The sequence below is a fragment of the Athene noctua genome, chromosome 1, assembly GCF_965140245.1.
Source record: "Athene noctua chromosome 1, bAthNoc1.hap1.1, whole genome shotgun sequence".
Classification (NCBI taxonomy): domain Eukaryota; kingdom Metazoa; phylum Chordata; class Aves; order Strigiformes; family Strigidae; genus Athene; species Athene noctua.
The window spans coordinates 263,168,695-263,195,497 of record NC_134037.1 but is presented as its reverse complement, the minus strand read 5'-3'; the positions used below and the strand labels follow the sequence as shown (position 1 = coordinate 263,195,497).

General features: G+C 43.4%; 1 protein-coding gene across 3 annotated transcripts in view; it reads left to right on the top strand.

Annotated features, from left to right (window-relative positions):
• FAM168A (family with sequence similarity 168 member A) overlaps positions 1-26,803 on the top strand; it is a 221,707-nt gene that overhangs the window by 93,021 nt on the left and 101,883 nt on the right. For 2 of the 3 annotated variants that reach the window (XM_074918970.1, XM_074918981.1), the window contains one exon: positions 15,142-15,229. In XM_074918970.1, the coding sequence (XP_074775071.1) occupies positions 15,160-15,229 (70 nt within the window). In that variant the 5' untranslated portion in view covers positions 15,142-15,159. Of the gene's footprint in view, positions 1-8,319; positions 8,476-15,141; positions 15,230-26,803 lie in introns of those variants that run through there. The other variant, XM_074918959.1, reaches the window with a different exon arrangement.

The following is a 26,803-nucleotide window of genomic DNA, read 5'->3' as shown; positions in this document are numbered from 1 at the left end:
CGAAATGCATAAATAAGGCTGTGCATCTGTAAGTCATGTACTCGCTGTCTAACACATGCTAGGATCTTTGCAGAATATACCAAAGACTTTGCTCTGTAGAGTTTGTAATGTAAAACCATGAGGCTACAGACATCTTTGTGTGCTTAAACCCAGGTGGGTTTCAGCATGCCTACGCCTAAGTGTGTTGTAAAACAGCTGCAGGCACTGAATTCTAAAAATTAATTACTGGTCACAGGAACTCCCTATCTGGACACGTACAAGTGCTTGCTTTGGTGTTGGCTTTGGTACAAGGCAGCAGCACGCGTATGTTTTGGTGTCTTCCGTTACATTATTATGGTGTGAAGATGTAGGTAGATGTTAAATTTTAATTTCGGTCTATTTTGGAGAAAGCCATTACCAAAGGATTATATGTTATGTCTTCAACTAAACTTTTGCCTTTGTACCTATAATACTACTGAAATGATATTAAAAATGCAGAATTTAGGCACGCTGACAATTAGACAGATTTTGTAGAGGCAGTCTGAGTTGTGGTGGCAGCATGCATGTAAAATTTGGGGTAACCTGTTGACTGTAGATGACATTTAAAAACCAAATCCACTGAGTCTGTTAAACTGCAAAATTGATTTCTTACAATAGGGATTAACATGTAAGTAATTAAGCCATTTTGTGGCAAATGGAAAGTCTTAGACCTATTTTTTTGTCAGTCTGGGAGTCATAGCATCAAAGGGACACTGACCGATAGGAAATAAGGTTTTTATCACTTCTGTGTTAAAGGCATCATAGCTTTTAGCGTGGAGTCTCCAGCATCCTTCAAGCCAAAGCAAATGTGAATGACAGATTAGTGAATTAAACCAATCACATCATTGCTGGATGCCCTCTTGAGTTTTAATGTGGCGTAATATCCTTTGACAAGCGAACGTGTTGATTCTTTGGGTGTTGCTTTTATCGAAAATATGAGTAGTTGTGATTGGAAATCCTACCCCACGCTTAGACACAGAGAGGATTGTCTCGTCTTGGATCGCATGACTATTGCATCATTAATATTTTAAACAAAACACTGGGATTTTTTTTTTTCCTACGCATGGATGCTGAAGCCCTGGCTGTTCAGATGGTTCCACGTATCCTTGACCTTACATGCAGGAGAAATCAATTTGAGGTGAATAGAAATGTTCACATGTGAAGACCAATATTTGCTTAGCTTCTTTAGAGTAAGCTTTTCCCTTTAAACATTTCCAAGAGACCTCAAAGACTTTTTTGTTGTTTTCTAATGTCAGCATACGCTGTTATTTTAAGGAAGAAGTGAATGACTGCTCTGCTTTTAGTTTGTGCCGTGCCATTCAATCCCCAAACTGGCCTTATCCTCCCCAGATGAAAAACAAGAAAGCAAAGCTGGGTTGTCTGGCCAGCCTGAATCATAGGCTGGGATTTAGCCATTCTTTTTTGCTGATATAAACTGCAAGCTGTAAGCTCCTTCAAACTTCGTTGAATCTCTTCCCACTCTTTAGGAAGAAAAGTCCGGAAACCTATGAAAAGTGTTAATTGTTGACTTGCTGTGGCCTTTCAGCCCTTTCCTTTGTCTGTGTTGCAAAAGCATTCCTGGTTTTGGCCTCCTGGGCTGGGTATATTCACTGGAAACCTGAATGAGTGAATAAGAGCACTGCAAAATCCTCGGTAATGGCAGGCTGAAAAATTCTTGGCTTTTACAGTGATTATGAAACAAATATGCTAATTGACTGCATATTGCATGCATTATATACATTCACAGGTCTCGGTCTCCTGTCTAGTGTCTGCTACTAACCTTGGGTTATTCTTATATTGAACGTTTAACTTGTGTTTGAGACCTAGTACAGCTTTATAAACATATGTAGCCTTTATTTATAAAGATTCAAGTGATTGATCATGGTCATCCGATGTAAACTTTCTTTCTCTTACACTGGTTATACCTTGTTATACCTTGTATTTTTGCAGCGTCCACCCATAGAGGCTTAGGCTCAGAGTCTATAATAAATACCGAGTGGTAAAGAATTCAGATACGATGTGAGTTGGATATGTAGTAGAGCAGTAGGGCACATGTGCAGAAGGAGGTGTGCATTGATGATAGGGAGGGAAGATGCTGAAGGTTGGCTTCTTCACCCTCCCGCAGCCACCCAGGAGCACAGCATGGTTTGGTAATGGAGGCACTTGGGTTTGGGAAGCCTGTGGGATGTGTGGGACATGGACAGTGGGGCTGAGCCCCCCCTCAGCCCGTTCCCCCCGACCCCGAGCTGTGTGGGGCGGTGACACGCTGGAGGGAAGGGATCCATCCCGAGGGACCTGGGCAGGCTGGAGAGGGGGGACCCTCTGAACCTCAGGGAGGGCAACAAGGCCGAGGGCAAGGTCCTGCCCAGGGGTCGGGGCAATCCCAGGCACAAACCCAGGCTGGGCCAGGAGGGGCTGGAGAGCAGCCCCAAGGAGAAGGACTTGGGGGCTGGGGGTGGAAACTGCCTGTGAGGCAGCCCCGTGCGCTGGCAGCCCAGAAAGGCCCCGTGTGCTGGGCTGCACCCAGAGCAGGGGGGGCACAGGGCCAGGGGGGGATTCTCCCCTCTGCTCCGCTCTGGGAGACCCCCCTGCAGGGCTGGGTCCAGCTCGGGGGCACCAACAGCAGAAGGACACGGACCTGCTCCAGCGGGGCCAGAGGAGCCACGGAGATGCTGGGGGGGCTGGAGCCCCCCTGTGAGGACAGGCTGGGAGAGTTGGGGGGTTCAGCTGGAGAAGAGAAGGCTCCGGGGAGACCTTAGAGTGGCCCCCCAGGGCTGAAAGGGGCTGCGGGAAAGGGGGGAGGGACTCGTCATCAAGGGGTGTAGGGATAGGATGAGGGGGAACAGTTTTAAACTGTCAGAGGGGAGATTTAGATGAGATCTGAGGCAGAAATTGTTCCCTGTGAGGGGGGTGAGGCCCTGGCACAGGCTGCCCAGAGAAGCTGTGGCTGCCCCCTCCCTGGAAGGGTTCAAGGCCGGGTTGGACAGGGCTTTGGGCAACCTGGGCTAGTGAAAGGTGGCCCTGCATGTGGCAGGGGGTTGGAACTGGATGATCTTTAAGGTCCCTTCCAACCCAGATTAGCCTGTGATTCGATGGTGACTGAGATCCCCACCAGTGCTGCTTAACCTTCAGCCAAAGTGCAAAGCTGCTGTGGGCAAGGGGAGGGGAGCAAGCTGTAGAACTTCTGGTCTCCCACTCCATCTTTATGTTTGATAGATGGAGGTGATTAAGTAAGTCTCTAGGATTTAAATCAACAAATTAATTTAATATTTTCAGCTTGAATCATCTTTATTTTGATGGCTTGTAATAGTCGTTGCAACACCACTGCCTTTGGGTGTGCATCCCTCTGGGTTTTTTTTAGCCCGGACTGTCCCATATTTCCTAAAGAAGTAAAAACCCTGCCTGAGCTTTGATTGTTATGAATATCTTATTTTCTTACTTGATTTCTGTTGTTCACCACTTGGCAGCTTTCACCCGAAAAAGCCAACGGTGTTCTTTTGCTTATTTTCCAAGTAGTAAGAAGTTGTCACATGTATTAACGGGGTTTTGGTGGTCCTTAGTAGCACCAGGCACAGCAAGACCAGCATAAATCTGGGGTCTCTTATTGTTCTCCTTCCATGTGGATTGATTTCCAAACGGAGTGAACGAATGCCAGCGTCTGCCTGTCCTATGGGTAGGAAAGACTTTCAGTCTCCTGGGCTTGTTAATACAGTACCTCTTGCCAACACAAAATTACAAAAAAGAGGATGATAAACAGAGCTCTTGCCAAAGCTCCCTTTCCGCTAACAGATTTAGCCTGGGCTCTCCTTCATCTTCCCTGGTTCAGCTTTGTTTTAGAACAAAGATTACAACATATTTAAGGAAGAAGAGACTATTATGGAGGAATGATCCCCTCCATTTGCACTGTTAATCTTCATTTTTACTGGTCTATATAACCCATCTTTGTCTGCGCATCGGTGGCTCAATCGTCCTTGTGCTCCTGAACCCTGCGTTGGGTTTCCAGCTCTGACTTGGAGAAGAAAGTGTGCGGCCAAAAAACAGGACCTGGGAGGAGATTGTTAGAGGGCGACAAGGAACAACCATGACTGGAAGTCATAAATCACCCAGTCATAAACTGCAGCGCAGTGGATTTGAATGCTGACCAAATAAAGCCGAAAGGATTCTGACCCATCTATTATTAAAAGGACATCTCTGCCCTCATCTGATTTTAATTCCAGGAATACTGTATTTCTGGTGTGTCAACTTTGTGTGGTGTAATCCACTCAGAAACAAATTTAGATCTTTATCCTGTTGCAGTGCGTGGGAAGGAGCGATGTTTTCAGTATTCAGGATATGGTTGGAAAGTGATTCTCCCACGCTGAGGGGAGTAATTAAAAAAAAAAAAAAAAAGGAAGGAAAGTAATTAGTGGTAGTGGTTGGAAATTTTGGAGCAAAACATAAATTAAAACATGTTGTTGAGGGTAACGTGAATTTTTTTTTTTTTTTCTGGTATTGACATTTTTCTGTGAGAAATTGGTTAATACAGTTTAGTTTGGGCCAGTGGAAAATAAAATAAAATAAAATGTGATACTGTAGCCTAAAATGAAAACAAGAGTTGATGCAGCCAGCGTGATTTGGATATGCCATCCGCAAGTGGATGTCTTTGTCACCTTCAGCCCTCTCCAACCTGGTATTTCTCTGGCTCACCACATCCCGTTTTTAAATTATGCTTTAAACCCTTTGAGATGGGAGCCTCCACCTCCAAAACATGCTCAAATACTTGAGTCTTTTCTTTTGAAAAATATACTGATGGGAACAAGTTTGATGCTCAGGACCTGAATCTTGATCCTGCCAGTATTGTCCTGCTTACCTTGAGCCCATCATCTCACTGCTCTCCTGCAGGCTTCTCAGCATCTCTGAAATGAAGCTGCAGTGGTGATGGATTATTTAATATTTTTAAAGAGCTTGGAAGAGGGGAAGCTTATATTTATTAGTAACATAGATTGTCTTTTTATGAATATTGTTTTTGTGTCTGATACTAAAGTGTAGCTTCTCTTAGGAGAAGGAGAAATGGCTGACTGTGAGAAAGATGTGAAGCAGCTCAAGATGTCTCAGATAAGAAAGAGAACTAAGAATATTATTTTGCTTTTTTTTTTTTTTTTTTTATAGTGACTGTGTGATGTTATAGGATAGATGTTTATAACCCAGGGAAATTTTCTAACCAAAGCCTCAATAATTCTATGAAAGGTCAAATTCTGCATTAAATTAATAAAAAATGTTGGTTAGATGCTATTTAGTGCTTGTTTAGCTGATGTGGTCCGTACATTTTCGTGGTGCTGTGAAGCATCTTAACCTCATCTGTTTGACTGATATGCTACAGTATAGATATCCATCAGTGGAGAAGTGGGAATGCCACCCTTTCCCACCACCTCTCCATGGTTTCTGGTGTCCTGCAACGTACGTGCCAAAGAAACTTCTGACTTGAGGCCATGAGGAAAATCCAAAGTCTCTGGGAAGTGGTTACTGCTGAGACAAAGAAAGTTACAGGCTGAGACTGTGGAGGGAGATGGAGATCAGAGAAACGAGTTGCAGCACAAAGTGTTTTGAGCCAGAGTTGAAATGCTGGCTGGAAGGACATCCGGAACCATCCGCTCCAACCTCACGCTCACAGCGGGGCTTTCACCAGCACCAAGTTGAGTCAACCACGGTTGGGCCTTGCTCAAACCAGTCCTGAAAACCTCCAGCAAATCTGTGGTCAACCTGGTCTAGTAACGCAGTATCCACCTAGTCAAAAGGCTTTTCCTAATGCCAGTCTGAATCTCCCAAGCCATCGTTTGTGGAAAGAAAGGAGCAGAGAGAAGGGTCTTCAAACTGTGTGTCCTGGGAAGTTTTTTCAGCAGAACACGATGAAGTAGGATTGTGAAGATAAAAGAATTGAGATAACCAGCCAGAGGAGGACATGGCTCAGTCGGAGAGCAGAATGAGAGCACTAAATACAAGAGTACAGCAGGGTTCGTTTCAAAAGGAAGAGTCAGCAAGGCCTCAAATTAAAGAAATTAATAGGAATATATCAAGGAAGTCGTTTGAGAACTACTGAGAATGGTTTTGGACACACAGGGACAGATATGTTAGATGATTTAAAAAATACATGTATTTATTGGTTACCTGCTGGTGAAACCCATCAGTCTTGCAGATATAAAGTCAGGAATTTACAGCACAGAATTCATCTGTGTACAGATTTTCTTCTCTGGAAACAAGCTAATATAACATCAGCTGTGCTAGCATCATTTTTTTTTTTCCTTATTGCCCGAGTTTCTTGTAGGGGAACTAGTTTCTCATTTACAGAGGCCCATAAGGGTATTTTTATAAGCTCTGCCTAATTCAAATAATTCGATATATAGATCTTTTGCCACACCATGTTCAGGATCACTGAGCAAGTGCTTGTTCTACCAAGTGCAACAAATGATCCTGTCTTCCTTGTCTTGTCTCTCACTTTCTCAGGCTAGGACAAGGATTTTCTTTGCTATTTTATAATATGCCATCTAGCATAGTTGAAACACCAAATTTTTGGGGATCGTCTGGCTTTTAAGCAGATCATAAACTTCAGCAAATGAAAAGTCAAGATTTTTCCTGCCTCAGCATTAATTTTTGGTCAGTTTGAGATCAGCAAATTCCAAAGTCAAGAGCTGCTTCGTGCTTGTAAATTAGCCATTTAATTTTTCATACAACGAAGATGCAAGGGCTTGTTCCTGTTAGAGATGTCAAACTTTTCTCAGTTAAAAGGCGTGTGGGTTTATTTAGTTATTTATCCGAGAGGAGGCAATAGGTGATGGGAATGTGGCTCTTCATGGGCTTGGCTAGGTGACTCCCAGCTAGCCCGTGCCACCTTTCTCTGTCTCAGCGAATAGATGGGTGCTACTGCCCTGGTTTGGAGGTGGATCTGGATGAAAGATGCAGTATCTATGAAGAAAATAGATTGTCAGTGTAATTAATGAGTAATTAATGAGTAATGCAATCCAGTCACGTTCAGAGCCTCATGAAGGGCCATACGCAAATGACGTTGTGTTAATCACCAGCTGCATTAGCTGTACTGCTGACTTCAACACCACCCGTGTTCATACATTGAACGTCTTGACTGCTTGCGCGATGACTACGCTTCAAATATTTTCATATAATGCTTTTTGTGTGTTCCCTCGAAGTTGTGGCCTCTTGAATGAAGGGAATATTATTTAAACCAGCTCTCTAATTCAAAACTTGGCCGGAGAGTAAAACTGTGCAGCATCTTCTGAAGATGGTCTGTGTGTGGAGGACACTGATGCTGTCTGCAAACCTTTACCCCCTGAGGGACACAGACGTGCCATCCCAAATCTGGTTCACATCAGCAAAGGCATGCCTGCCTGCAGTGACATTGGCTGCTAAAGCGTTCCTGAACCGCTGCCTCACTGCACTTCTTCATTTCCACTGGAAATGCTCCCAGAAAAAAAGGGTCCAGGACATGCCTGAGAGCAAGCCTGAAGTCAAATGTGTGTTTCAAATGTGGAAACACTTTTTAAAATAGCAAATGTTCTGTCAGGATAGAAGAAAATCTTCTTGACTATATCTTACTGCTAGCTACCACTTTGTGTGTGCTTTATCAATCACAGAATCCCAGAGTCATGGAGGTGGGAAAAGCCCCTGCAGCTCCTCCAGCCCAACCACGAACCTCCCCCTGACCGTTCCCAGCTCCCCCAGATCCCTCAGCGCTGGCTCAGCCCGACTCTTCAACCCCTCCAGGGATCCCGGGGACTCCCCCCTGCCCTGGGCAGCCCATTCCAACGCCCAACAGCCCCTTCTGCACAGAAATCCTTCCTCAGAGCCAGCCTGACCCTGCCCTGGGCAGCTTGAGGCCATTCCCTCGGGGCCTGGCGCTGGGGCCTTGGCTCCAGAGACTCATCCCCCCTCTCTGCCCCCTCCTGGCAGGGAGTTGCAGAGGGCCAGGAGGTCTCCCCTCAGCCTCCTCTGCTCCAGACTGAACCCCCCCAGTTCCCCCAGCCGCTCCCCAGCAGACCTGTGCTCCAGACCCTGCCCCAGCTCCGTTGCCCTTCTCTGGCCATGCTCGAGTCATTCAATGGCCTTCTTGGGGTGAGGGGCCCAAAACTGAACCCAGGAATCGAGGGGCGGCCTCCCCAGTGCCGAGCCCAGGGCTCAGATCACTTATCACAGTAGAGATGGCAATATGAAAATCAATAGATGTATCGGCAGGATGGTTTGAGGACCAGGATGACCCTTTTTCTCCAGCTGCCTGAATTTATGAAGCAGGGTGCTACAGGTTTTGAGGAGCTGGAATTTGTGGTACAAATTTTACCGTTATTTTGGGTAAAACAAGGCTGGAGCAGAGCTGAAATTTTCTTTGAAAGTGAAAAGTGGGGAGAACTGCAGAAGACAAGCAGTATTCAGGCTCTGGAATGATGCCCTAGATCGATGTGTGTAAACATCAAGGTAAGCTGAAGTATAGTGGAAGAGGTAAAAGTGAACATTATATTGTACAAACAAGAGCTACCATTAATAATTTACTGCTAATTGAAGCCTTAAACTTTTTGTGGAGTCTGGCCTTTCTTTGGTTTCCCTCTTTAAATTGATTTTTTTTTTTTTGAAAGTGCTTTTTATTTTATTAATAAAAGATGAACTCAAATTGTGTCAATTTTGACCTGATACTTTTTTATAAGGTCTCTAACGGGTTAAATATTTCACTTCAGGTCAGATACGTTCAATCAACTTTTAGTTACAGTGTAGCTAAAAAAGGACTAAATTAAAATGGAGGTGTTAATTGTGGAAAACCACATTGTGTTAGGAATCTCGGAGCCTGTGCATGCTATCACAGCAGACTTTTCTGGGGAAAGGTGGGACACAGCCTTGTAACTTGCCTAAATTAACCTTTAGCAGATGAATTGGAAGTTAATTTAATTATTGTTTGGCAGATCCAAGTGAGGGTCGAGCTTCAAATGACTTAACTGAAAGATTGTCAGAAAATTATTGAAATTTGAATGCAGTGTAAGGTCAGGAGGTCTTTCCGTGTTCAAGGAGGCTTTGGCTGAATACTATTAGCATCTGATTTGTATAAAATGAATTTAAAGGGGTGATGTGCAGATCGAGGAAGAAACATCTTTTTGCTTTGCCTTTTGTCTTTGTTCATGCTCTCTCACGTTTGGTTCTGTGCTGTCTGACGTGAAATAAATAATTTTTGATACATATATTTTTCTCTCAGAGGATAAAATACCACTCTCTTCCCAGAGAAAACTGTGGGGAACGGGTCTCTCGAAAGCACCTACATCCCAGTTTCACAGAAGATGAAGGCAAATCGCAACTTAAGCTGTGTGGGAAGTTAAAGGGTCAGTCACCTAGACACAAGGACTGACATGAAACAAGATGGAGAAGTGTCTGTCATCCAGCAAAGCTCACATTTGCATTATTTACTCTTTTCTTTACGATTGGACTGAAATTTAGACTTACTATTTAATTTTTTGAGACCCTGAAACGTGCACCTGTCAAGGTCACAGTTTTAAGAAGACTGTAAAATGCATTTATTTCTCAGTAACACTCTGCTTCTAAAGATTTTATTCACTTAGTCTGAAAAAAAATGAAAACAACTTCATAAACTTCCTGAATCTTGCATGCCTGTGCATGAGTAAACCTATTATTTTCTTTCAGGATTTTTTTAAACCTCCTTCAATGTCATCTTACTTTGCCTCTGCACTGTATGGTAGAAGTGGGAAATACCAATATTTCTGTATATCAGAGTGGGTGAGGCGTTTAAGATGCCAGATCCACCAGCAGGTGCATAGAAATACTTGTGTTAAAGTTTGTTGATGTGTTAAAAATTATTGATGCCCACCAGGATTTGAAGACTGAAGGCGTGAATGTCTTTGGGAAGCAGCAAAGCTGGTCACAGTGTTTTCAAAGTAAACTAACAGTAGAGAAAACCAGCAGGGTAAAATGTTCCTTTTGTCTTGTGTCTATATTAGTTTGAATAATGAGTCTGTAGTTTGAATAATTAGTGTCTATATTAGTGGGGATACCTGTGCTGGTTCTTGAGTGCTTTGAGTGCTCCCGTAGGAAGAGGATGAAGTAGGTGATGTCCCAGGGTGTCACCAGGGATGAGGGGACAGAATCTCAGAATCCCAGAATCATGGAGGTTGGAAAAGCCCTTGCAGCTCCTCCAGCTCCACCATGACCCTCCCCCTGACCGTTCCCAACTCCCCCAGATCCCTCAGCGCTGGCTCAGCCCGACTCTTCAACCCCTCCGGGGATCCCGGGGACTCCCCCCTGCCCTGGGCAGCCCATTCCAATGCCCCAAAACTCCTTCTACAAAGAAATCCTTCCTAATATCTAGTCTAAACCTTCCCTGGTGCAATTTGAGGCCATTCCCTCTTGTCCTATCGCTTATTACTTGGTTAAAGAGTCCTGTGCCTTGGCGGCAGCAGCAGGAGAGCGCGACGCGGAGCGGCACAAAGCCCAGCTTTGGTCCAGCGAGGCGAGAGCAGCCGAGCGTAGCTCTGCAGCCACTTCACAGCACAGCGAGCTCCACCTCAGCATTCACAATGCAGACGTTTTCATTTCCCTTCTCGTGCTGCTTGGAAATCCCCCTGTGCAAACTCCTTTGACCAGCGGGTTGGCCTGCTGATGGCATGGTGGCCGCCCGACGACTGACCTCTCTTGTATTTCTGTTTGTTCTTCATCTGAAGTAATTTCCTAGCGTGATGGAAGCATGTCACGCACTTTCAGAGGAAAGATAAAATAGATGAAAATGTAACCAGGTTACAGGCAGAAGGTATCCCGAGTGTGTTTGCTAGCAGCTTATTCCCATGGCATTCCTGCGGGAGTTACTCCTTCAGCTCCTTGCTGGAGTCTCAGCAGCCTCTAAGCAACTGAGCATCACTACCATGGGGATTAGGAGGCAGTGGAAGCTCCGTGCAGTAGAGCAATACTTGTGTTTGTCTGTTTATAATTCATTTCTATTAGTCTTTTTGTTGTGTATTCATGGCCACAAGCAAGTGCTGCAAGTTATTGTGGTGAAGGAGGTTTAATTTTGCTAATCCTGTTTTATTCCCATTTCAGTGTAGCTTTTTGAATGCCACTGTGCGGTGCCTGGAATGAATTGAAAATGTATTTTTTGAATGGTATTGTCTTGCAGAATGTATAGCTCATCTGAATGTGCTTTAATACTAGATGCTGAAAAGAAAGAAAATCATCCATCTGAAAATGCTGTTTGCATGGACTCTTTCATGCTGGCTGGAAATAACACCCTGCATACCAAGCAGGGAGGAAGCACAAACCTCTTCCTCACAATACACTCAAGCCCTTAACCTGATTACAATTTTTTTATCTTGGCTAAAAAGCATTTTCTTTCATCCTTCTCAATAAGAGTGTTTCTTTTTCCTGTTTGGTACAACACCTAATGCAAGCCAGACATATGCAGTAATTTTCACCAAATTATGATTTATTTGTACTCTTTGCACCCAGAAGAGTGCAAATGAAATGATGACTGCGTTGAACAAGTCATTTTATAAATGCAGCTGTGACTCAGTCCTTGCCTGGGAGCAGGTCCAGCTGTCACTGCGTGGTTCTGGGAGGAGGAACACGCATTCAACTGGAAGGCAGAGGGAAGAGGGACCCTCATCAACTTTATTTCTTGAGCAGGAAGGCTCAGCTGGGTAGGACACTGGCTCTGTGCGTGTGAGGAGGAGAGTATCTGGAGTAAGATGGACCTGTCCCTTCCTTGCTCTGTTGCAAGTGTCTTCAACTCATAGATCCTTCGAAATGGCCAACACGAAGAGCTACGTGCCTCTGCTTGACTTGATGGATAGGATGTGGCTTTTTGCAGCCATCTGGTATCGCTGCAGGGATGTCCCGTCGGTTCCTGGGCAGGGAGCCACCATTCAGCACCACGGAGGTGTTTGTTGGGAGCGTAGTCCAACGTCGGGCATCATGCTGTCACTGGGGGGACCAGGCAGCTAAAATGGAGCCGGGATATTGACTTTTCTCCTGGGAACACCGGGATGGCTGGATGGTCAGAGGTCCTCGCTGGCTAAAAGCCTGTCTGGGGGAGAGAAAGAATTTCTCCCAGAAAGAACTTTCCCAGTCCCCTGAGAGGCTTTTCAAATCCCACCATCCTGGCAGTGAGGGACGTGCTCAGACAAGCAAAGCAACCAGCCACCCCCTTTGCTTGTTTAGAAGTTACAACACAATTATTTCTTCTGATGCCTCCACTTGCTTGGGTTATAAGAAAGAGTGTGTGATTGCTGCCTCTCCACCTTCTTCAGGTCATTTGTGATTTTTTTTTTTTTTTTATAGCTGTCTATCACATTCCCTGTCCTACTGGACATTTCTTGTCTGGACTTGACGTGTCCTATCAGTCCTACTGTAAAACTGTGATTTAACAGTTAATTATGGCCAGGAAGTCTCTGCAACTCTATGACACCTCTCCTCCTTTTTCTCTCGAGTCCTGTTTGTGGCATCTATTACTTAAAGCATCATGTTCTAGTAGTAACTCTTAGGCTATGTATATTACTGGTGTTTTAATTCAAAACAGTGTCACAGAATCATAGAATATGAGGTTGGAAGGGACCTCAGGGGCCACTTTGAAGGTGACTCCCACCAACTCTGTGTTCTTGTTTCTATGTGCAAAGAGGTTTTGGTGCACATGGACCAGATTTCTTTCAGAAGCTTCACTTCAGTTGCCCATCGTGTGTCCTCCAACCTCTCATTGGACATACAGGTCCATACTGGTGATGGACATACCAGTAAAGGATGTCCTTCAAACCATGCATTGGGTGGGGATCAGACTAAAACCCAGACTAAATCTAGTCCAGAGGAAACCCTCAAAGTACAGAGGGTGTAGCCATAGGAGCCTCAGCACAAAATGCTTTGCCTGATTATATCTGATTCACCAAAGTATTTGTTAACAAAGATGTATCTTAGAATTTTTATAGTGCTTTTCCTTGTCAGAATATTATATGACCACCAAAAATGTGAAACGCCTTCTTGTCTTATTCACGCTATTGATGTGGAATCTGTATTGCAGGCTGATGGTGGAATCCAACTGAAAAAAAAAAGAAAAAGTCATTGATGGAGGCATTTGGGTGAAAAGCAGGAGGTTTTGGCTTCCAGGCTTGTGTTTAGAGCAGCGGTAGATGCTCCTCATGCATTGTGTCGTGCTGGCACTTCTGGGCAGCACATTCCACCACCTTGTTACTGTCAAACCATCTCCTCTCAGATGCTGTCATTTTACTGAAAAAGTGAGGTGAAACGTGTCCTACGTGCTTTGGAGAGGGAGAGGAATTTCACTTTGGTGCCTTGTCTGCGATGATTTGTTTGGAGAAATAACGTACGATAGAGATGAGGTGGTTGGGCTTAAATCAACATTCTTTTTCACTAGAGAAAAGAAAATATCCACGAATGTAGACGACTTTTTAATTTCATGTTCATATGAAGAAGTCGTATGTGGTTAAAGTAGAGGTAGGTGGGTATCAGCGTATGTGGACGCATAACGGTGTGTTTGTGAAGTTTGAGGTATGTGTGTGTGTGTCCTGTATCAGCCACATCCTGCACTGAAATAGCCTCCTGTGTTGCACAGCATCCTTCTGGCAGCCAAAAGCCTGGCTTTTGGACGGACGCTTACAGAAGCTGGTGTTCACCCTCTCAGGGAGAGATGACGTTGGGTTTTCTCCTGTAAACTCTAACTCTAAACTGTAACTCTAAGCCAGATGGCAAACGCCCGCTTGCTCATCAAGTAGACTCGCAGCACTGCCTGGGGACAGGAGGCCCAAACGGCCATAAAACCCTTGTGCCTGAATGTAAATCCCCAGCCACAGTGTCTCACGGACGTGGAGTTTTGCATTGATTTTCCCGTCAATCTTCTTAAGAGCTCCATCGCGCGTTACCGGAGCCGCTGGTGTAAATGCGTGTCTCCGTGTAGCTTTCTCTTCCAGTTTGCTTTATAACCGTGATTTCCTTTGCTTTGAGAATTGCTCCTTCTGTGCTAACTTGGGGGTGGAGGGAAGGCTAATTAATTAAGCAGTAATTGTTGTCAAGTCAATTGGTGCTAACATTTAACATTTGACTTGTTTACTATCCTGAGGTAAAGCGGAAGGAGTTAATGATCTAACAAATTGTGCATCCATCAGGAGAGACTTGTTTGGAAAGAATGGTGTTATTTATGAACTGTAAAATACTACATTTTAGAAAACCCCACATTTTGAAGCAAGATCGTTGAGGTTCTTGTGTGAAATTAATACTAGATAGCTGTGGAGACAAGTGTGTCGCCTAATAAAGCTTAATGACTGATTTTCCCATTAATCAGAATTGAGAATGTGCTTCATTAAGATAATTAACTGAGCCAGTTGCTTAACTGACAGTTAGTAGACACAAATTCCCAAGTTACTTGCTTTCCTCTAAATAAAACTCACACGAAGCTAACCCAGCACTGCTTCATCATCTTTATTGGAGAGAGAAACAGAAGGGCTGTTAAAATCTCACTGCTCGCGTTAGGTCTGTGACTGCTTCTCCCCATCTGGGGCAGCGGTGGGATGTGGTGGGTGGCACTGGGTGTCCTGCACAGCCTTGCCCAGAACCCAAGCCCTGGGCTCGAGGTTATTATAGTCAACTCATGCTGAAAACTCACAAATATTTGCCGCTCTCCATCTCGCCGGCAGCAAACAGTCTTTTATCTGCTAATTGCTGAAAGGTCAGGTCTTCATGGTGGTTGTTTTTTGTCACTAAGAACTATTAGCTTCTCCAAGGGGGAGAATTCCTTGTCTGAATTTGTGGCTTCTCCTCTTTGTTCGTTGCAAGCTGGAAGTGGGGTCACGAGTCTTGGGCCCCCCTGAAGGCAGGGATGTATAAGATTAATTTGCTCGGGGTACATTTGTAGGCAGAATATGCAGCGCTGAAGAAGTTAGGGGAATTAACTGAGAGATCCAAAACTTGAATTATTAAATATGCTATCTGGTGTAACGTCTACTTGTAAATCCTTTCCTTCACAGCTCTCTGTGTCTTGAATGATAACGTGGTAATGCTATGATGTAGCAGAAGACTCTTTGTAGAGAAGACGACTCTGGAGCTAACGTAACGTGTTTTGTCTGAGCTCTGCTTTTCTTTTGTCCTCAGAGTTCCCGGTCTTCCACCATGAACCCTGTTTACAGCCCCGTCCAACCTGGGGCTCCCTACGGAAACCCGAAGAACATGGCATATACAGGTAGGACCAGTGTTTGGTGGCTCTTTTGCGAATGTTCATGTTCGGTGGTGAGAGCAGACGATCATTAATGGGTGGTTAATCCCCTAACGAAGGGAGGAAGAGTTCCCATCAGGGAGTCAGGTGGGAACGTGACTTGGAGGAAAAACTCTTCAGTAAAGCCGATGCAGCAAGGTTAGTGAGAAGAAATGGATCTGAATTCATAAGAAGAGGATGCCCTGGAAATCCTACGGAAAAGGATCAAAAGGGGTTTTCTTTAGACAAAACAAAACACACAAGAAGTTGCTGGGGGAGTCAGCTGGGGGCCTTGCCTCCAGAGCTGAACTGAGTGACTCGGGTGCACGTGCTGGAATAATCCTGTCATAGAAATGAGGATTCCACAGGCGAGAGCTTGTTATTTGGAGAACGTGTAGTTATTGTTCTAGATGGTGATTTAAACTACATTACTGACTGATTTTTTAATTTTCAAGTTATGCTTTGGTTGAGTTAATCTTATGTTGAACAGCAGCTCTGATGTCTGTTTGAAGTCCATCTTTAGAACAGAGTTGTCTAAAAATGTCATCTTTAATACTTGAAAAAGGCACTGAAATATGTTTACCATAATTATGTAACTAGTGGGGAACTAAAGTGTACTGATACGGAAAAAAATTTAGCTCAGGGAGAGCTTCTTTGGAAGAAGAAAATCTCTGTTGAGGTGTATCTGTGGTTTTCCCCATGGATTATGTTTACCATGTGTTCTTCTGATCTTGTAAGCACCTTAGAAAACCAGCCTTGGAAGACTCCTTCTAACATTTTGTTGAGTGTGATTAGCTATGAAGTGTCATGTCATGTTAAGACTTCCTTCTTTAGATTTCCATTGCCCGTTGTATGAGTTGACTTTTACCTAATGTGTGAAATTGCTTCGGAATGTGCTTTTGTGGGGGAGAGTGGTCAAGCGCAAATGGAAATGAACATCAAATGCTCTCAGCTACTTCATTTACAAAATATTCTCATCGACTTCGGTAGCTGCTTCAGCTGGTAGATCAGTAGGGCTGGCTGCGTCGCCGCGAGGAGACCTGTCTGGTACTCTGCAGAGCACAGAGTTCCTCAAAGGCATTTTGCCCCATTTTCATTCACCCTTTCTTTTTCCCCATCAAATTTATGCATGCTGCTTTGTTGGAGATACTGTAGCTCGAGGGAACTTTGGTCTCACAGTCAAAGCACTAGAGGCTTGGAAAAAAAAAAAAAAAAATTTCTGTGAATAAGTCTCTTCAAAAATACCACCATTGTAAGAGGACTGCAGGCTCCAGCAGTGCTTGGGTGATAGAATGAGCTCATAAGTGCACAGTTATTTTCCTGCACTAGAAAGAACAGCAATTTTGTGCTTTCCAGCACAAGGACAGTTTGGACAAGACTCTACTTCTCTCCTGCTTTACTTTCTTTTTTTTGCATGTGTTCAAAGCTCCACCTTAATATCTGTGGAATGTAGATTTTCTATATCTGCTTTCATACCATCCTGAATGTTTTAGAAGCTGCTTTCTGGCATTTGATAAGACAATTTAATTTAAATATTGAGGTGCAGATTGGATAGTTTGTACCTTGACCTTTCTGGAAGGAGAATTTTAGAGAGCGATTTCTGGTTTAGATGAATTAATACTATATGACTGCATTCTGAATAATGGCAACGTCAATAGGATATTATCTTCTACAATAACCTGCTGGTTAATAACCATGAAGATTATTCCGTGCACTTAAACATATAAAGCTATTGTCTCCGTTGGCCAACTTGTGCCAGCTCCGGTAGGGATCGTGGCGAGGTGGCCCCCATGAGACTGGTTTCCCCCCACACCATCAGACTTCAGGCATTTGTCTTCCAGAGTTTGTGGTAAATGAAGGGAGGAGTGGTGTATGTGCACAATGACCTTGGGAGAAAAAAGTTGGAGGCAGATCACTGTAACAAGGTCCTTTCTTATGTCAGTAGAAAAAAAAAGGGAAGACTGCTTGAACGTAGGACACTGAAGCAGGAATTGAATTATGTTAGTGCTTGGTTTTCCTGTTGCAGAGGTGTAAGGTAAGGAGTCAGTGGGCTGAATTCTTACAATGAAGTCCCAAAATAGATAATAAGTTACAAAGTCTTTAAACGAAGAGTCGTTTTCTTTACTAGGCAAATAGTATTACAAAGTCTTTCAAATATGAATTTGTTTCAATATTTAATAAAAGACCTAAAATTTTATTGCAAAAAAAGGGGGCAAAAAAATTAAATTCTTTCCTCTATATATCAAAGACAGGCAACTCCGGAGGGTGGCATGAACAATTAGTAAAAGAAAGCTGCCATGTCTCTGGCATTACCAGTGCCAGGCTCTGTCTATCTATTTTTTACTTTCTGTTCTTAGACTTCATTCACATCGCTTTAACTTGCGTCATTTAGCTGCGTATCAGCTTCTAATGTAGCCACAAGCTATTCCGGAGGATATTTAAACTCAGAGAGATGAACAAAATAGACTTTCCACAGGAGGAGCATGAAGTTAAAGAGTTTGTAGATACTTCCTTCTCAAATTGCTTTGAAAATAATCACTAAAGCATATGACATGGTAGATCTGGAGGGGATGTTGATTTGCCATCGCGTGTTCAAACTCCTTCCGTGGTGCTGGGAGCTCATTACAGCTTTGGGGCTTAACGAGTATCTCAGTCCTGATCAGCAGCTGAATTGGAAGTTTGCTCGGAGCCCCTAATTTGAAATAACACGTCAGCAAACCATTCCCATGATCATTTCATGAGACGGAGTGTGACATCTGTCCTAAAATTTTGATTTGAGATCTAATTTGGGATATGATATAGAACTTATACAGTTTAAGATATAATTATTTTTTTTTAATCCCATCTTTTTGCAGTAGTGGCACTGAAAAAAAAATTAATGCCGAGCTTTATGGCAAGAAAGAGAAAGAAAAAAATCTGAAGTATAATAAAGTTGAGGGTAAAGGTTGTTAGCCCTAGGCTGTGTTCTCTGTTTGCTTTAGAGTTCAGGTTTTTTTACCCCGAATCTAGTACAGCACATGTATTACTTAAATTTTTGTCTTCAAAGATCATGCATAAACCATTAATTTCTGACCTTGTGGAATAAAACTCATGTGGGATATATGTGGAAAGAAAACAAGGATGGTAATCAGGATGCTGGCAGGTTGAATTCTATGCTCTTGTGGTTTTTTAGTGCTAAATGTGAATGCTCTATATAGAACGGCTTGCTTTTGGTTGAAATAATCGGTTTTAATCTGATTATCTTCTCGTTCTCACTTCTTTGTTGTTTTCTGTACCTGGTGGGCTAAGGAGAGATGCCCAATTCAAGACAGATGCCAATATTTGTACCAAATTGGCTGCTTGTGTGTTAGGGAGAACGGGAAATCCTTGGCACATCCTCAAGTACTCGAGGTACCATACATTTATTCAGCTACTTCATTTTTCCATTTTGATTTTCCTTACAGGAAGCGTGAAGGACAGTTATTTCCTAAATGATTTTTGAAGTGAGGTCTGAGTTAGATGAATTTTTATGGGGAAATTATAGTTAAGTTAACAAAAGGAAGTTTTAAAATAGAGTTATTAGGTGAAACAAAGTCAGAAGTGTTCAGTTCCTAAGAGAAATGTTTATTGAAACATTCCCCATATTTGAACTAATAGATTTATTAAGCAAAGGTGGTTTGTCATGTAGTTAGTATGGCTCATTTTTCAGTTCCTTACGACCCAGATCTGTTGAATTGCAACCTCCTTCCCGTTTTTTTTTTTTTTTGTTTTTTTTTTTTCCTAAACTGAAAGAGTAGAATAAACCTTGGCGGTGCTTTCTCGCTATTGAATGAGCTGGTTGTTGAGCTGAGCTGAGGTGACGTGCAGACAATATTCTTGCTGCAGATGGAGCTACATCTGTCCAACACCGGGTTTGTGCAAGTCCAGGCTCCTTGTGCTCGGCTGGTGACTGCTTCCACTTCGCTAATTCGGTGTCTTTTAGAACATCAGCAGCAAACAGTGTTTGAGTGTTGTTTACTATTTAATTAAACCAGACTGTAATTAACTCAGATCTTCATGTAAGCTGTTGTTTTAATTGAGGTTAACTTTAAAATGTATTTAAGGACTCCCGTTTGCTTTTATATTATTGGTAGAATTCATTTTACCTGCCCCAAATGTGAGCTGACTGGTTTTCATTTGGCACAGTATCCTTCCTATTTTCTTGCATCCACGTTTGCTAAGGCACCACTCCTGCAGCAAATAGATTAGCTCGTTGGTGTGGAATCAGGGATGAAGAATCAGTCTCTCCTGTAGCTTGTTTGACTTCAAGCGTGAAACTATAAAAGTGTTTGTTATAGCTCACACTATTATCATTTTCCCTGCCAGAGGCTGATTAATATGCTGATAAGATGCTGTGATTCATGAACCTTCAGTAGACTGACTCTGTATTCGTCGTAGTTATTACTAAATAATAAATGATAATAAAATCCAAGAGCCCAAAGATGTGAAGCTGGTTAGTAAGTCTCCAAGGAGTTCGTGTCACATCGCTCTAGCACACAACACTTCCCAGGTCCTGCTGCAGCGCCAACCTGCTCAGAAGAGATGTTCTCCAGCTCGATTTTTTTTTGCTGATGGAAGCCCTTGGTTTGCTTTCTACAAACAGCTCTGCTCAGGCTCTGTGTGCCATGAAGCAATATTTCTGTTCCCCCCCCTCAGCTATTGAAGGTAATGGAAGAAGGCTTTTATTCTATAGGTTATTTGAAATTTTAGAAGGAACAGGACAAGTTCAGAAAAATCACTGAACAATATGGATATATTCTCTTCTGTTCCTTTTTTGACCACAGATTACTGATGCAACTTTTCCAGATGACTGTGCCCCTTCACCTTTTCCCACATCTGACCTACCGCTTGCTATTTAACAAAAATTCACACTTTTATTGCAAACTCCCCTTACTAGTCCTAAATCCCTGCTGTGGAAGCACCAGTACTTTTGTACCTGATGCACACACCATTTGACCCTGCCTGGGGTCTCTCCTGGTCGCCCAGATTCAGAATTGTTTTGCTGTTTTAGGTACCTGCAGCGTGGATGTGAGTGATCCCTCAAACTGCTTTAATGGTAAGGGGCAAGAAAAGAGAATCTTCCATGTGGTCTGTTTTACTTACTAAGCCAGTGGATTGTGTCCTTGAGGTGGTTGTTTCTGATATTGAAAGGTGTATTGATGGCTGACTCAGATGTAGACTTCTACACAAAGTGGTCTGTGTACAAACACTCAAAGTGTTTGAGTCCCATCCCTGGGTTTGTGTCTGAATTATTTCCTGCAGGTCTTCTAAAATGGTAAAATCGGTTTTAAAGAGATTCTGTCTTGACCAGGTTATGTGCCTGGCTCTTGGGTGGGAAGGGAAAGGCCAGTGTTGCACCAGGAAAGGTTCAGACTGTATTTTAGGAAGGATTTCTGTGCAGAAGGGGCTGTTGGGCGTTGGAATGGGCTGCCCAGGGCAGGGGGGAGTCCCCGGGATCCCTGGAGGGGTTGAAGAGTCGGGCTGAGCCAGCGCTGAGGGATCTGGGGGAGTTGGGAACGGTCAGGGGGAGGGTCATGGTTGGGCTGGAGGAGCTGCAAGGGCTTTTCCAACTGAGATGATTCTGTGATTCTGTATCTTCAGAGGTGTGAGGCAAGGAAGGATGGTAGCTCTCTTTCTAGGCTGGTACTCCCCTCACATGTAAAACGAGGACACCTTGCCCACTGAAGGCCAGCTGGGCCGATCATTTCTCAAACACAAGGTTTTCAGCCCTCTCTAATCCCTACAGCCCACGTCCATTGCTGTGGTCTGTCCTCAAGGCCATCAGATCAAGGTTGTTTGAACTAGTGAGGACGCTTGGTCCAAAGCCACGTAGGTCACTGATCTTCACACCTCTGCGGTCTTGCTCAAGAAAGGGTCAGGGATGAGCAGTTTGGTGACAGCTGAGGACAGTGTGGCAGGAAGCAACGCAAGGAGTCCTCAAGAAGGAGGGTCCCACCCTCCTAAAGGGTGTAGAGAAGACAACTGAGCCTCCGTTTCTTTCAGGAACCAGAAGATCACTGAGTACAAATGTGAGCTGCTGCCATCAAGAAGCTTTTGTTGGGGGGCAGCATTCAAATGGCCTAATCCGCTAGTTTTGATAAACAAAAATGTGCATTTCAGAGTTCCGATACTGAATGTGCTCGTCCTGTTGATAGTCAATTAGCCATGATCAATTAGCCACCCACTGCTGAAGGTCGATAAGGAGTTCACTTCCCCAGGTGTGGCTCAGTGGGTGCTACTGCAGGGTCCTCATCTCCATCCTGCAACTCTCAAGGGGTTTCCCCAGAAATCTCTTAGGGTCAGTGTCACCTGTCCGGGGCAGTTTATCCTTATATATCCTTAAATCTGACCAGATACAGGCTGGGAACTCTCCCCTCTCCTGCTTCTGTTGCACATAAGGCTTGGGAATTCCACTGGCAGCATCTGAAGGTGCTGGATACCCTCATGACTTCTCCCAGGGCTTTTCCTGAGCTGCCAGGTGGAGCCCCCACCCTTCCCGTGTCTTTGCAGCAGGAATTCCCTCGTCTCTCTTCTTAATCAACCTTATCCCTTTTACTCAAGTCCTTTTTCCGTTTTGCTAATTGTATCCATCATGCATTCAGTTTTCTACCGTGGACCTTCTGCTGCTTCTCCAGTTGTTTTTTTGTCTCGGAGAGGGCTGGAAGGTAGCACCCTCCATCACCCCCTTTCTTGGCGTTTGGGAAAAGATTATCAGCCAAGCCCCTCTGCTGCTCTTCTGGTCCTTCTTCTTCTTGCATTGCTCATTCCCTGGAGCCTTTCACTCCATTCCAGATATTTTTCTTGCTCTCTTGCAGCCTGTCAGCCAGGCCCAGCTGGCAAACACCTGCACAAGTCCGGAAGAGCCGGACTTATTTCTCCAGGAGGAACCTGACGCCTTCTAATAAAAGGTCTTTGTGCGACTGGGTTCTGTTTAGCTGCATTTCCAAAATGGATTAACCTAGACTGCCCAGAGGCGTTTTTAGTGAGCCTCAGCAGCACACCAATGTGAAATAAATATTCAAGGGTAGCTGCTCAGCAAGTTTTATCCTGCACAAGATTCACCAAAGTATTTCGGGGAAGCAGAGGAGCAGTCTGAAGCAAGGAAGACTTTGAATCACATTTGCGATTCATCTGTGATGTTGCTGCAAGGCCCAGTATGTTCTTCCTCAAGTAACAAATGTGTCATCTTCATTATAAAGCATAAAATAGTCTTATTTCTGATGATTTAAGGAGAAGTCCTGGCTAAGGGCTTTATCATTTGTATGTAGGAAAGCGCAGTGTCTCCCCGTGTCACTTGTCAACCTTTTTTTACGCTGTCTTGCAAGGTCTGGGTTCATTTGCTTTCTAATTTAATTGATTTTCCTGCTTCTTCAAGTGGCAGTCTCTCTGTGGGATTTTTGAGAGCATTGAGAAAGATATATGACAGTAATGTAATTTTAATTCACAGTGTAATGCACGCATGTGGTTATCGTTACAAGATTTTGTGATAGAGAATAGGTGTGGCTGGTAGGCAAATATGTGAGTCAACATATTAAATTTCTGTTTTTTTTTCTGTTGGTGGAAAGGCATTGGTTTGATATCTTCTTGTGTGTCTGAAATCTTGGAGGTCTTGCAGAGGGAGTCCCAAAAGAGTTAAGGATTTGTGCGAGCTGATTCTTTTAGGTTTGTGAACCATACTGGCGGGCTGCACAAGTCTGAAGCAAAAATTGTACAGCCATTCTCTCTAAATCGTTGCAGAAAGGTGGAGAACAGATATGAAGTCAACTTCACAGCCGTTGCTCTGGGCTGTAGGTTGACCAGCGCTGATCGCCTGGGGTGGATTTCTTCTAGGACCCTCCACACCTCTGCTACTGCTCGGGAGTGAGCCCTGCTCCGTCCTCTTCGGGCAGGGAAAGCCCCAGCGCTTCCTCCAGCACGTCGAGCTCTCCCACCCATGATTTGAGAGCTCTGCACTCTCCAGAAGAGCAAGATGCACGCCTAAGCCGGGCTGTTTGCTGCACTCCCAAATTACAGATTCCCAAGTGTTGTCATTTTTTTTTTTTTCCCCCAAGGTGAAACCACAACATTTGTTTGGACATAATGATTAACAGAGGGAATCGGCCCCGGCCGCCCTTGGGTCATTGGTTTTGTTGGCAGGACAGGAGGTGTGGGATTCTCACCTGTGTTTCTGTGTCATTTGTATTCATTGTTGAACCTCAGACACAAATGCACATGTGAGGATTGACCTGATTTACACTTGACTGTTGATGTAATTTATTGGTATGTTGAAAGCCGGTAGCCTCCAATTTTGTAGAAGACAGAAGGATGTTCCGATAGGATTTCTACAGTTGGCTTTTAATCCTATTTTGTGTACTTTTTTGTGGGACAAAGGTAATTCTAGGCTTGATTTCAGCCTTTGTTATTAACTTAAAATTAAAATTTTGCTCTATTATTCTCGGAAAGGCTAGGCCTTTGATAACAGCTTAGTTCTTTGGCCACGAAAACCAGAACTGCTGTGTGCGAAGAGGATAAACTTGACGTTTTTCCTTGCTTTTTGTCATTCCTCAGCACATTTCTGGGGAGTGACGAGGAACGCAAGGAAGATGGCTTTGATGCTGAAGCAGGCAGGGTTGGGGTGCTCTCCTTCTTATTTTTCCTTCTGCTTGTAAGATCTTCATGCGTGTCTACTCCTTCCATTGGTTGGGAAATGCCATTTCTGGATTTAATTAGGTGATCCGTTGCTTACTGGTTCTGTAGAACAGGAATTTTAAAGTGTGTTCAGGGTGTTGAATTGATTTCAGGCCGATTAAAAATGTATGAAGTGGGTACAGTGAATATTTTTCCTCTGGCGTTTCTTCATGTTTATTAATTGGTGTGTATAGAGCAGACAGGAAAATCATACTTGACTGGGAGAAGAATGAGCTCTGACTTGTGTAGACTCTTGTTATTTTTATGTTTAAATGCATAATTCTCATACAGGAATACTTCCAAACAACTTGCTGAATTTCTCAGCGTTGGAAGCTGTTAGAGTTTCAGTGCTCTGCTTAGCTGATTAATGATGCCTAATTCACCGTCTTCATAATAAATTAACTCATGGACTTTCTTGAAGTCATAAAAAGCATAAAACCCCTAAAGAAATGAGGGACAAATTTTCTTGTTTGGGGAGCAAGGGAGAAGGAAGCAGAGGGGTTTTGTGTGAGATTTGGGTTATTTATGAGTGTGTACAATAGCCGTAGGCTGTATTTGGGTGGTTCCCCTGCCAGTGGCAGCACCGTTGGACGATGGACATGGAGGTCACCCCACTACACTCACCTATGGATGGACGCAGGTTGCTGTGCAAAACAGGTCTTGGTAGACAGAAGTGTTGCTGGCAAACACCCTTGTTTCAAGGCAAAAGACTTCTTTCTTTTTAGTGTTAGAAATGGAGACATAGTAAAGCTCTTTTGAAGAAAATAATTCATAACACCTCGGTACATACGCGTGTAGACTCAGCTGGGTTGGAGGTCGGTCCAACTGATGTCAACCTTCCAAGGAGTTTCATAGCAACTTCAGGGAACATCCTTAACTCCTTGTTTTGTAACTGTTTGTATAAGGTTTTACACGCTTTTGAGTTTCCCTGTGTTGTAAATAAACAGAATAGCCTCAGATCTTAAAAGCAAACAAAAGTCATGTTATGTTTTCCTGAATGACCCCATTGTGTGCCTTTTAATCCTACGTGCTCGGTTACTACGTGGAACTCGTTTATGCTCTGCCTCATTTCTTGGCTACAATATTGATTTTGTTTTTCCCCGTAGTGGAAGAGAAATAAAAAGATTAAACGACTAGGGCTGAAAAGGGCTGGAGAAAACGTGTATAAGGCAATGAATAAAAAAAAAAGATAGGTGGAAAAAAAGAGATGGCCTTGGAAACGTGTTTTGAAGGGGAAAGTACTCCTTCATTTTAAAAAAATAAAAGGTGAATGGAGAATTTTCTTGTGTGTCTTGAGTACTGGCACATAACCTGAAATTCTTCAGTCACTTGAGGAAGAAATAAGCTTCATTTTTAAGCATGAGCCCTACTAAAGATCTGTCTCAGATAGCACATAGACAAATTCTGACCAGTGATTCAGGCTTTTAAAGTGCATATTCACTCTTAAAATTAGTGGATTTTTTTTTTTTTTTCCTTGTTTGGATTCTTAGTCTCTGTATACCACAGAATGAAACTCCTTTTTTTGATGACTTTGTTAATTTATAGTGTGTTTCTAAGCCATCTTCTTTTTCTTTGTTTTAGCCGTGGTTGCATTGTTTTACACCATTTAACACTTCTTTTCCTATATGTTCCCTTTACTCCTGTATGTTTTCATTTACGTTCCCTTCACTTCTATATATTTTCCTTTATGTTTACTTTGCTGCTGAACGACAAGGAGCCCCTGTATAGACAGTCAAAGATCACGTTGGCCATCTTGGTATTGTCTCTGTGACACTTTGGTTCTCCATGCGTCTAGGTCATATTGCCAAGTCATGTTTGATTTGCCGTACATCAAATCTTAACCTTATTTCAGCCTCATTGCTTTCTGAACCTCCATAATTATTTCCTCCCTCCCCGTAACTACCTCTAGACGTCCAGTTTGCTCTGTTGAGAAAGCTGTTGACGTGGGTGGTGGTCCTACCATGAAGCCCCTCTACCGAGAGGTTACTTTAAGGACCTTCCTCCCCTTGCTTCTGATCCAGCACACCTCCTTTCACGAAACCATGGCATTTATCTTTCAGTGGTAGCAACTGTGGAAAAAAATATTTGATCAGTTTTTAAAATCCTTCCTTCTGGAGGTGAGGAGCACCAGCATTGGCTGGCAGAAGTCTGTCAGCAGTTGCTAAATGGGTCAGTGATTCTCCGCAGAGCACTTCGGGAGCCTCCGCCATGGGCACCGTGGAGCTGAAGTGTGACCTTGTCACGGTGTGAATTTGAGATGGGGGTTGTTCATAAAACAAAATGAAAATGTCTCCTAGCACTGAAACCCCATGCCTGCTCGGAATCTCTCAGCTCTAAGTTAAAATCTCACCGAGTCAAAAATAAATGGCTTTTTCTGCATGTTTTTTCCTGCCATTTGCAGTTCAAATTCATCTCCTCCCTTGTTTTCCTCTGTGCATACTTGCACACCACACATTCAATGCCTCTTAAATCCCCAGGTGTTTCAATTAAATGATTGAAAATAAGCTCCAATACTGCCTCATGATCTGTTGAAAACCCTTAATATTTGCTGCCTTTCCTCCCCTCCTCCCCCCCCGTTTTTTTTTGTTTTTTTTTTTTTTTTTTTGTCTGGCACAGCAAACAAATGGTTAGATACTTGTATTTTTGCAGTCTGAAGGTCATAAATTAAAATTTTGTGGCTTGACTTCTGGAAACATGTTTGTAGATTAAATATTGAATTTTTTTCTCCTCTCCTGGTGCACAATTATTTTTTACACCGTGTGCAGTCAATGCGATACAGTGCAGAGGTCTGTACGTACAGAAACGTGATCTGGTTCGGGGTTGTAAAAGACTTTTATAAGCTTCAGAAATAGTTTCCCGGTTTGGACCAGTTCTGTA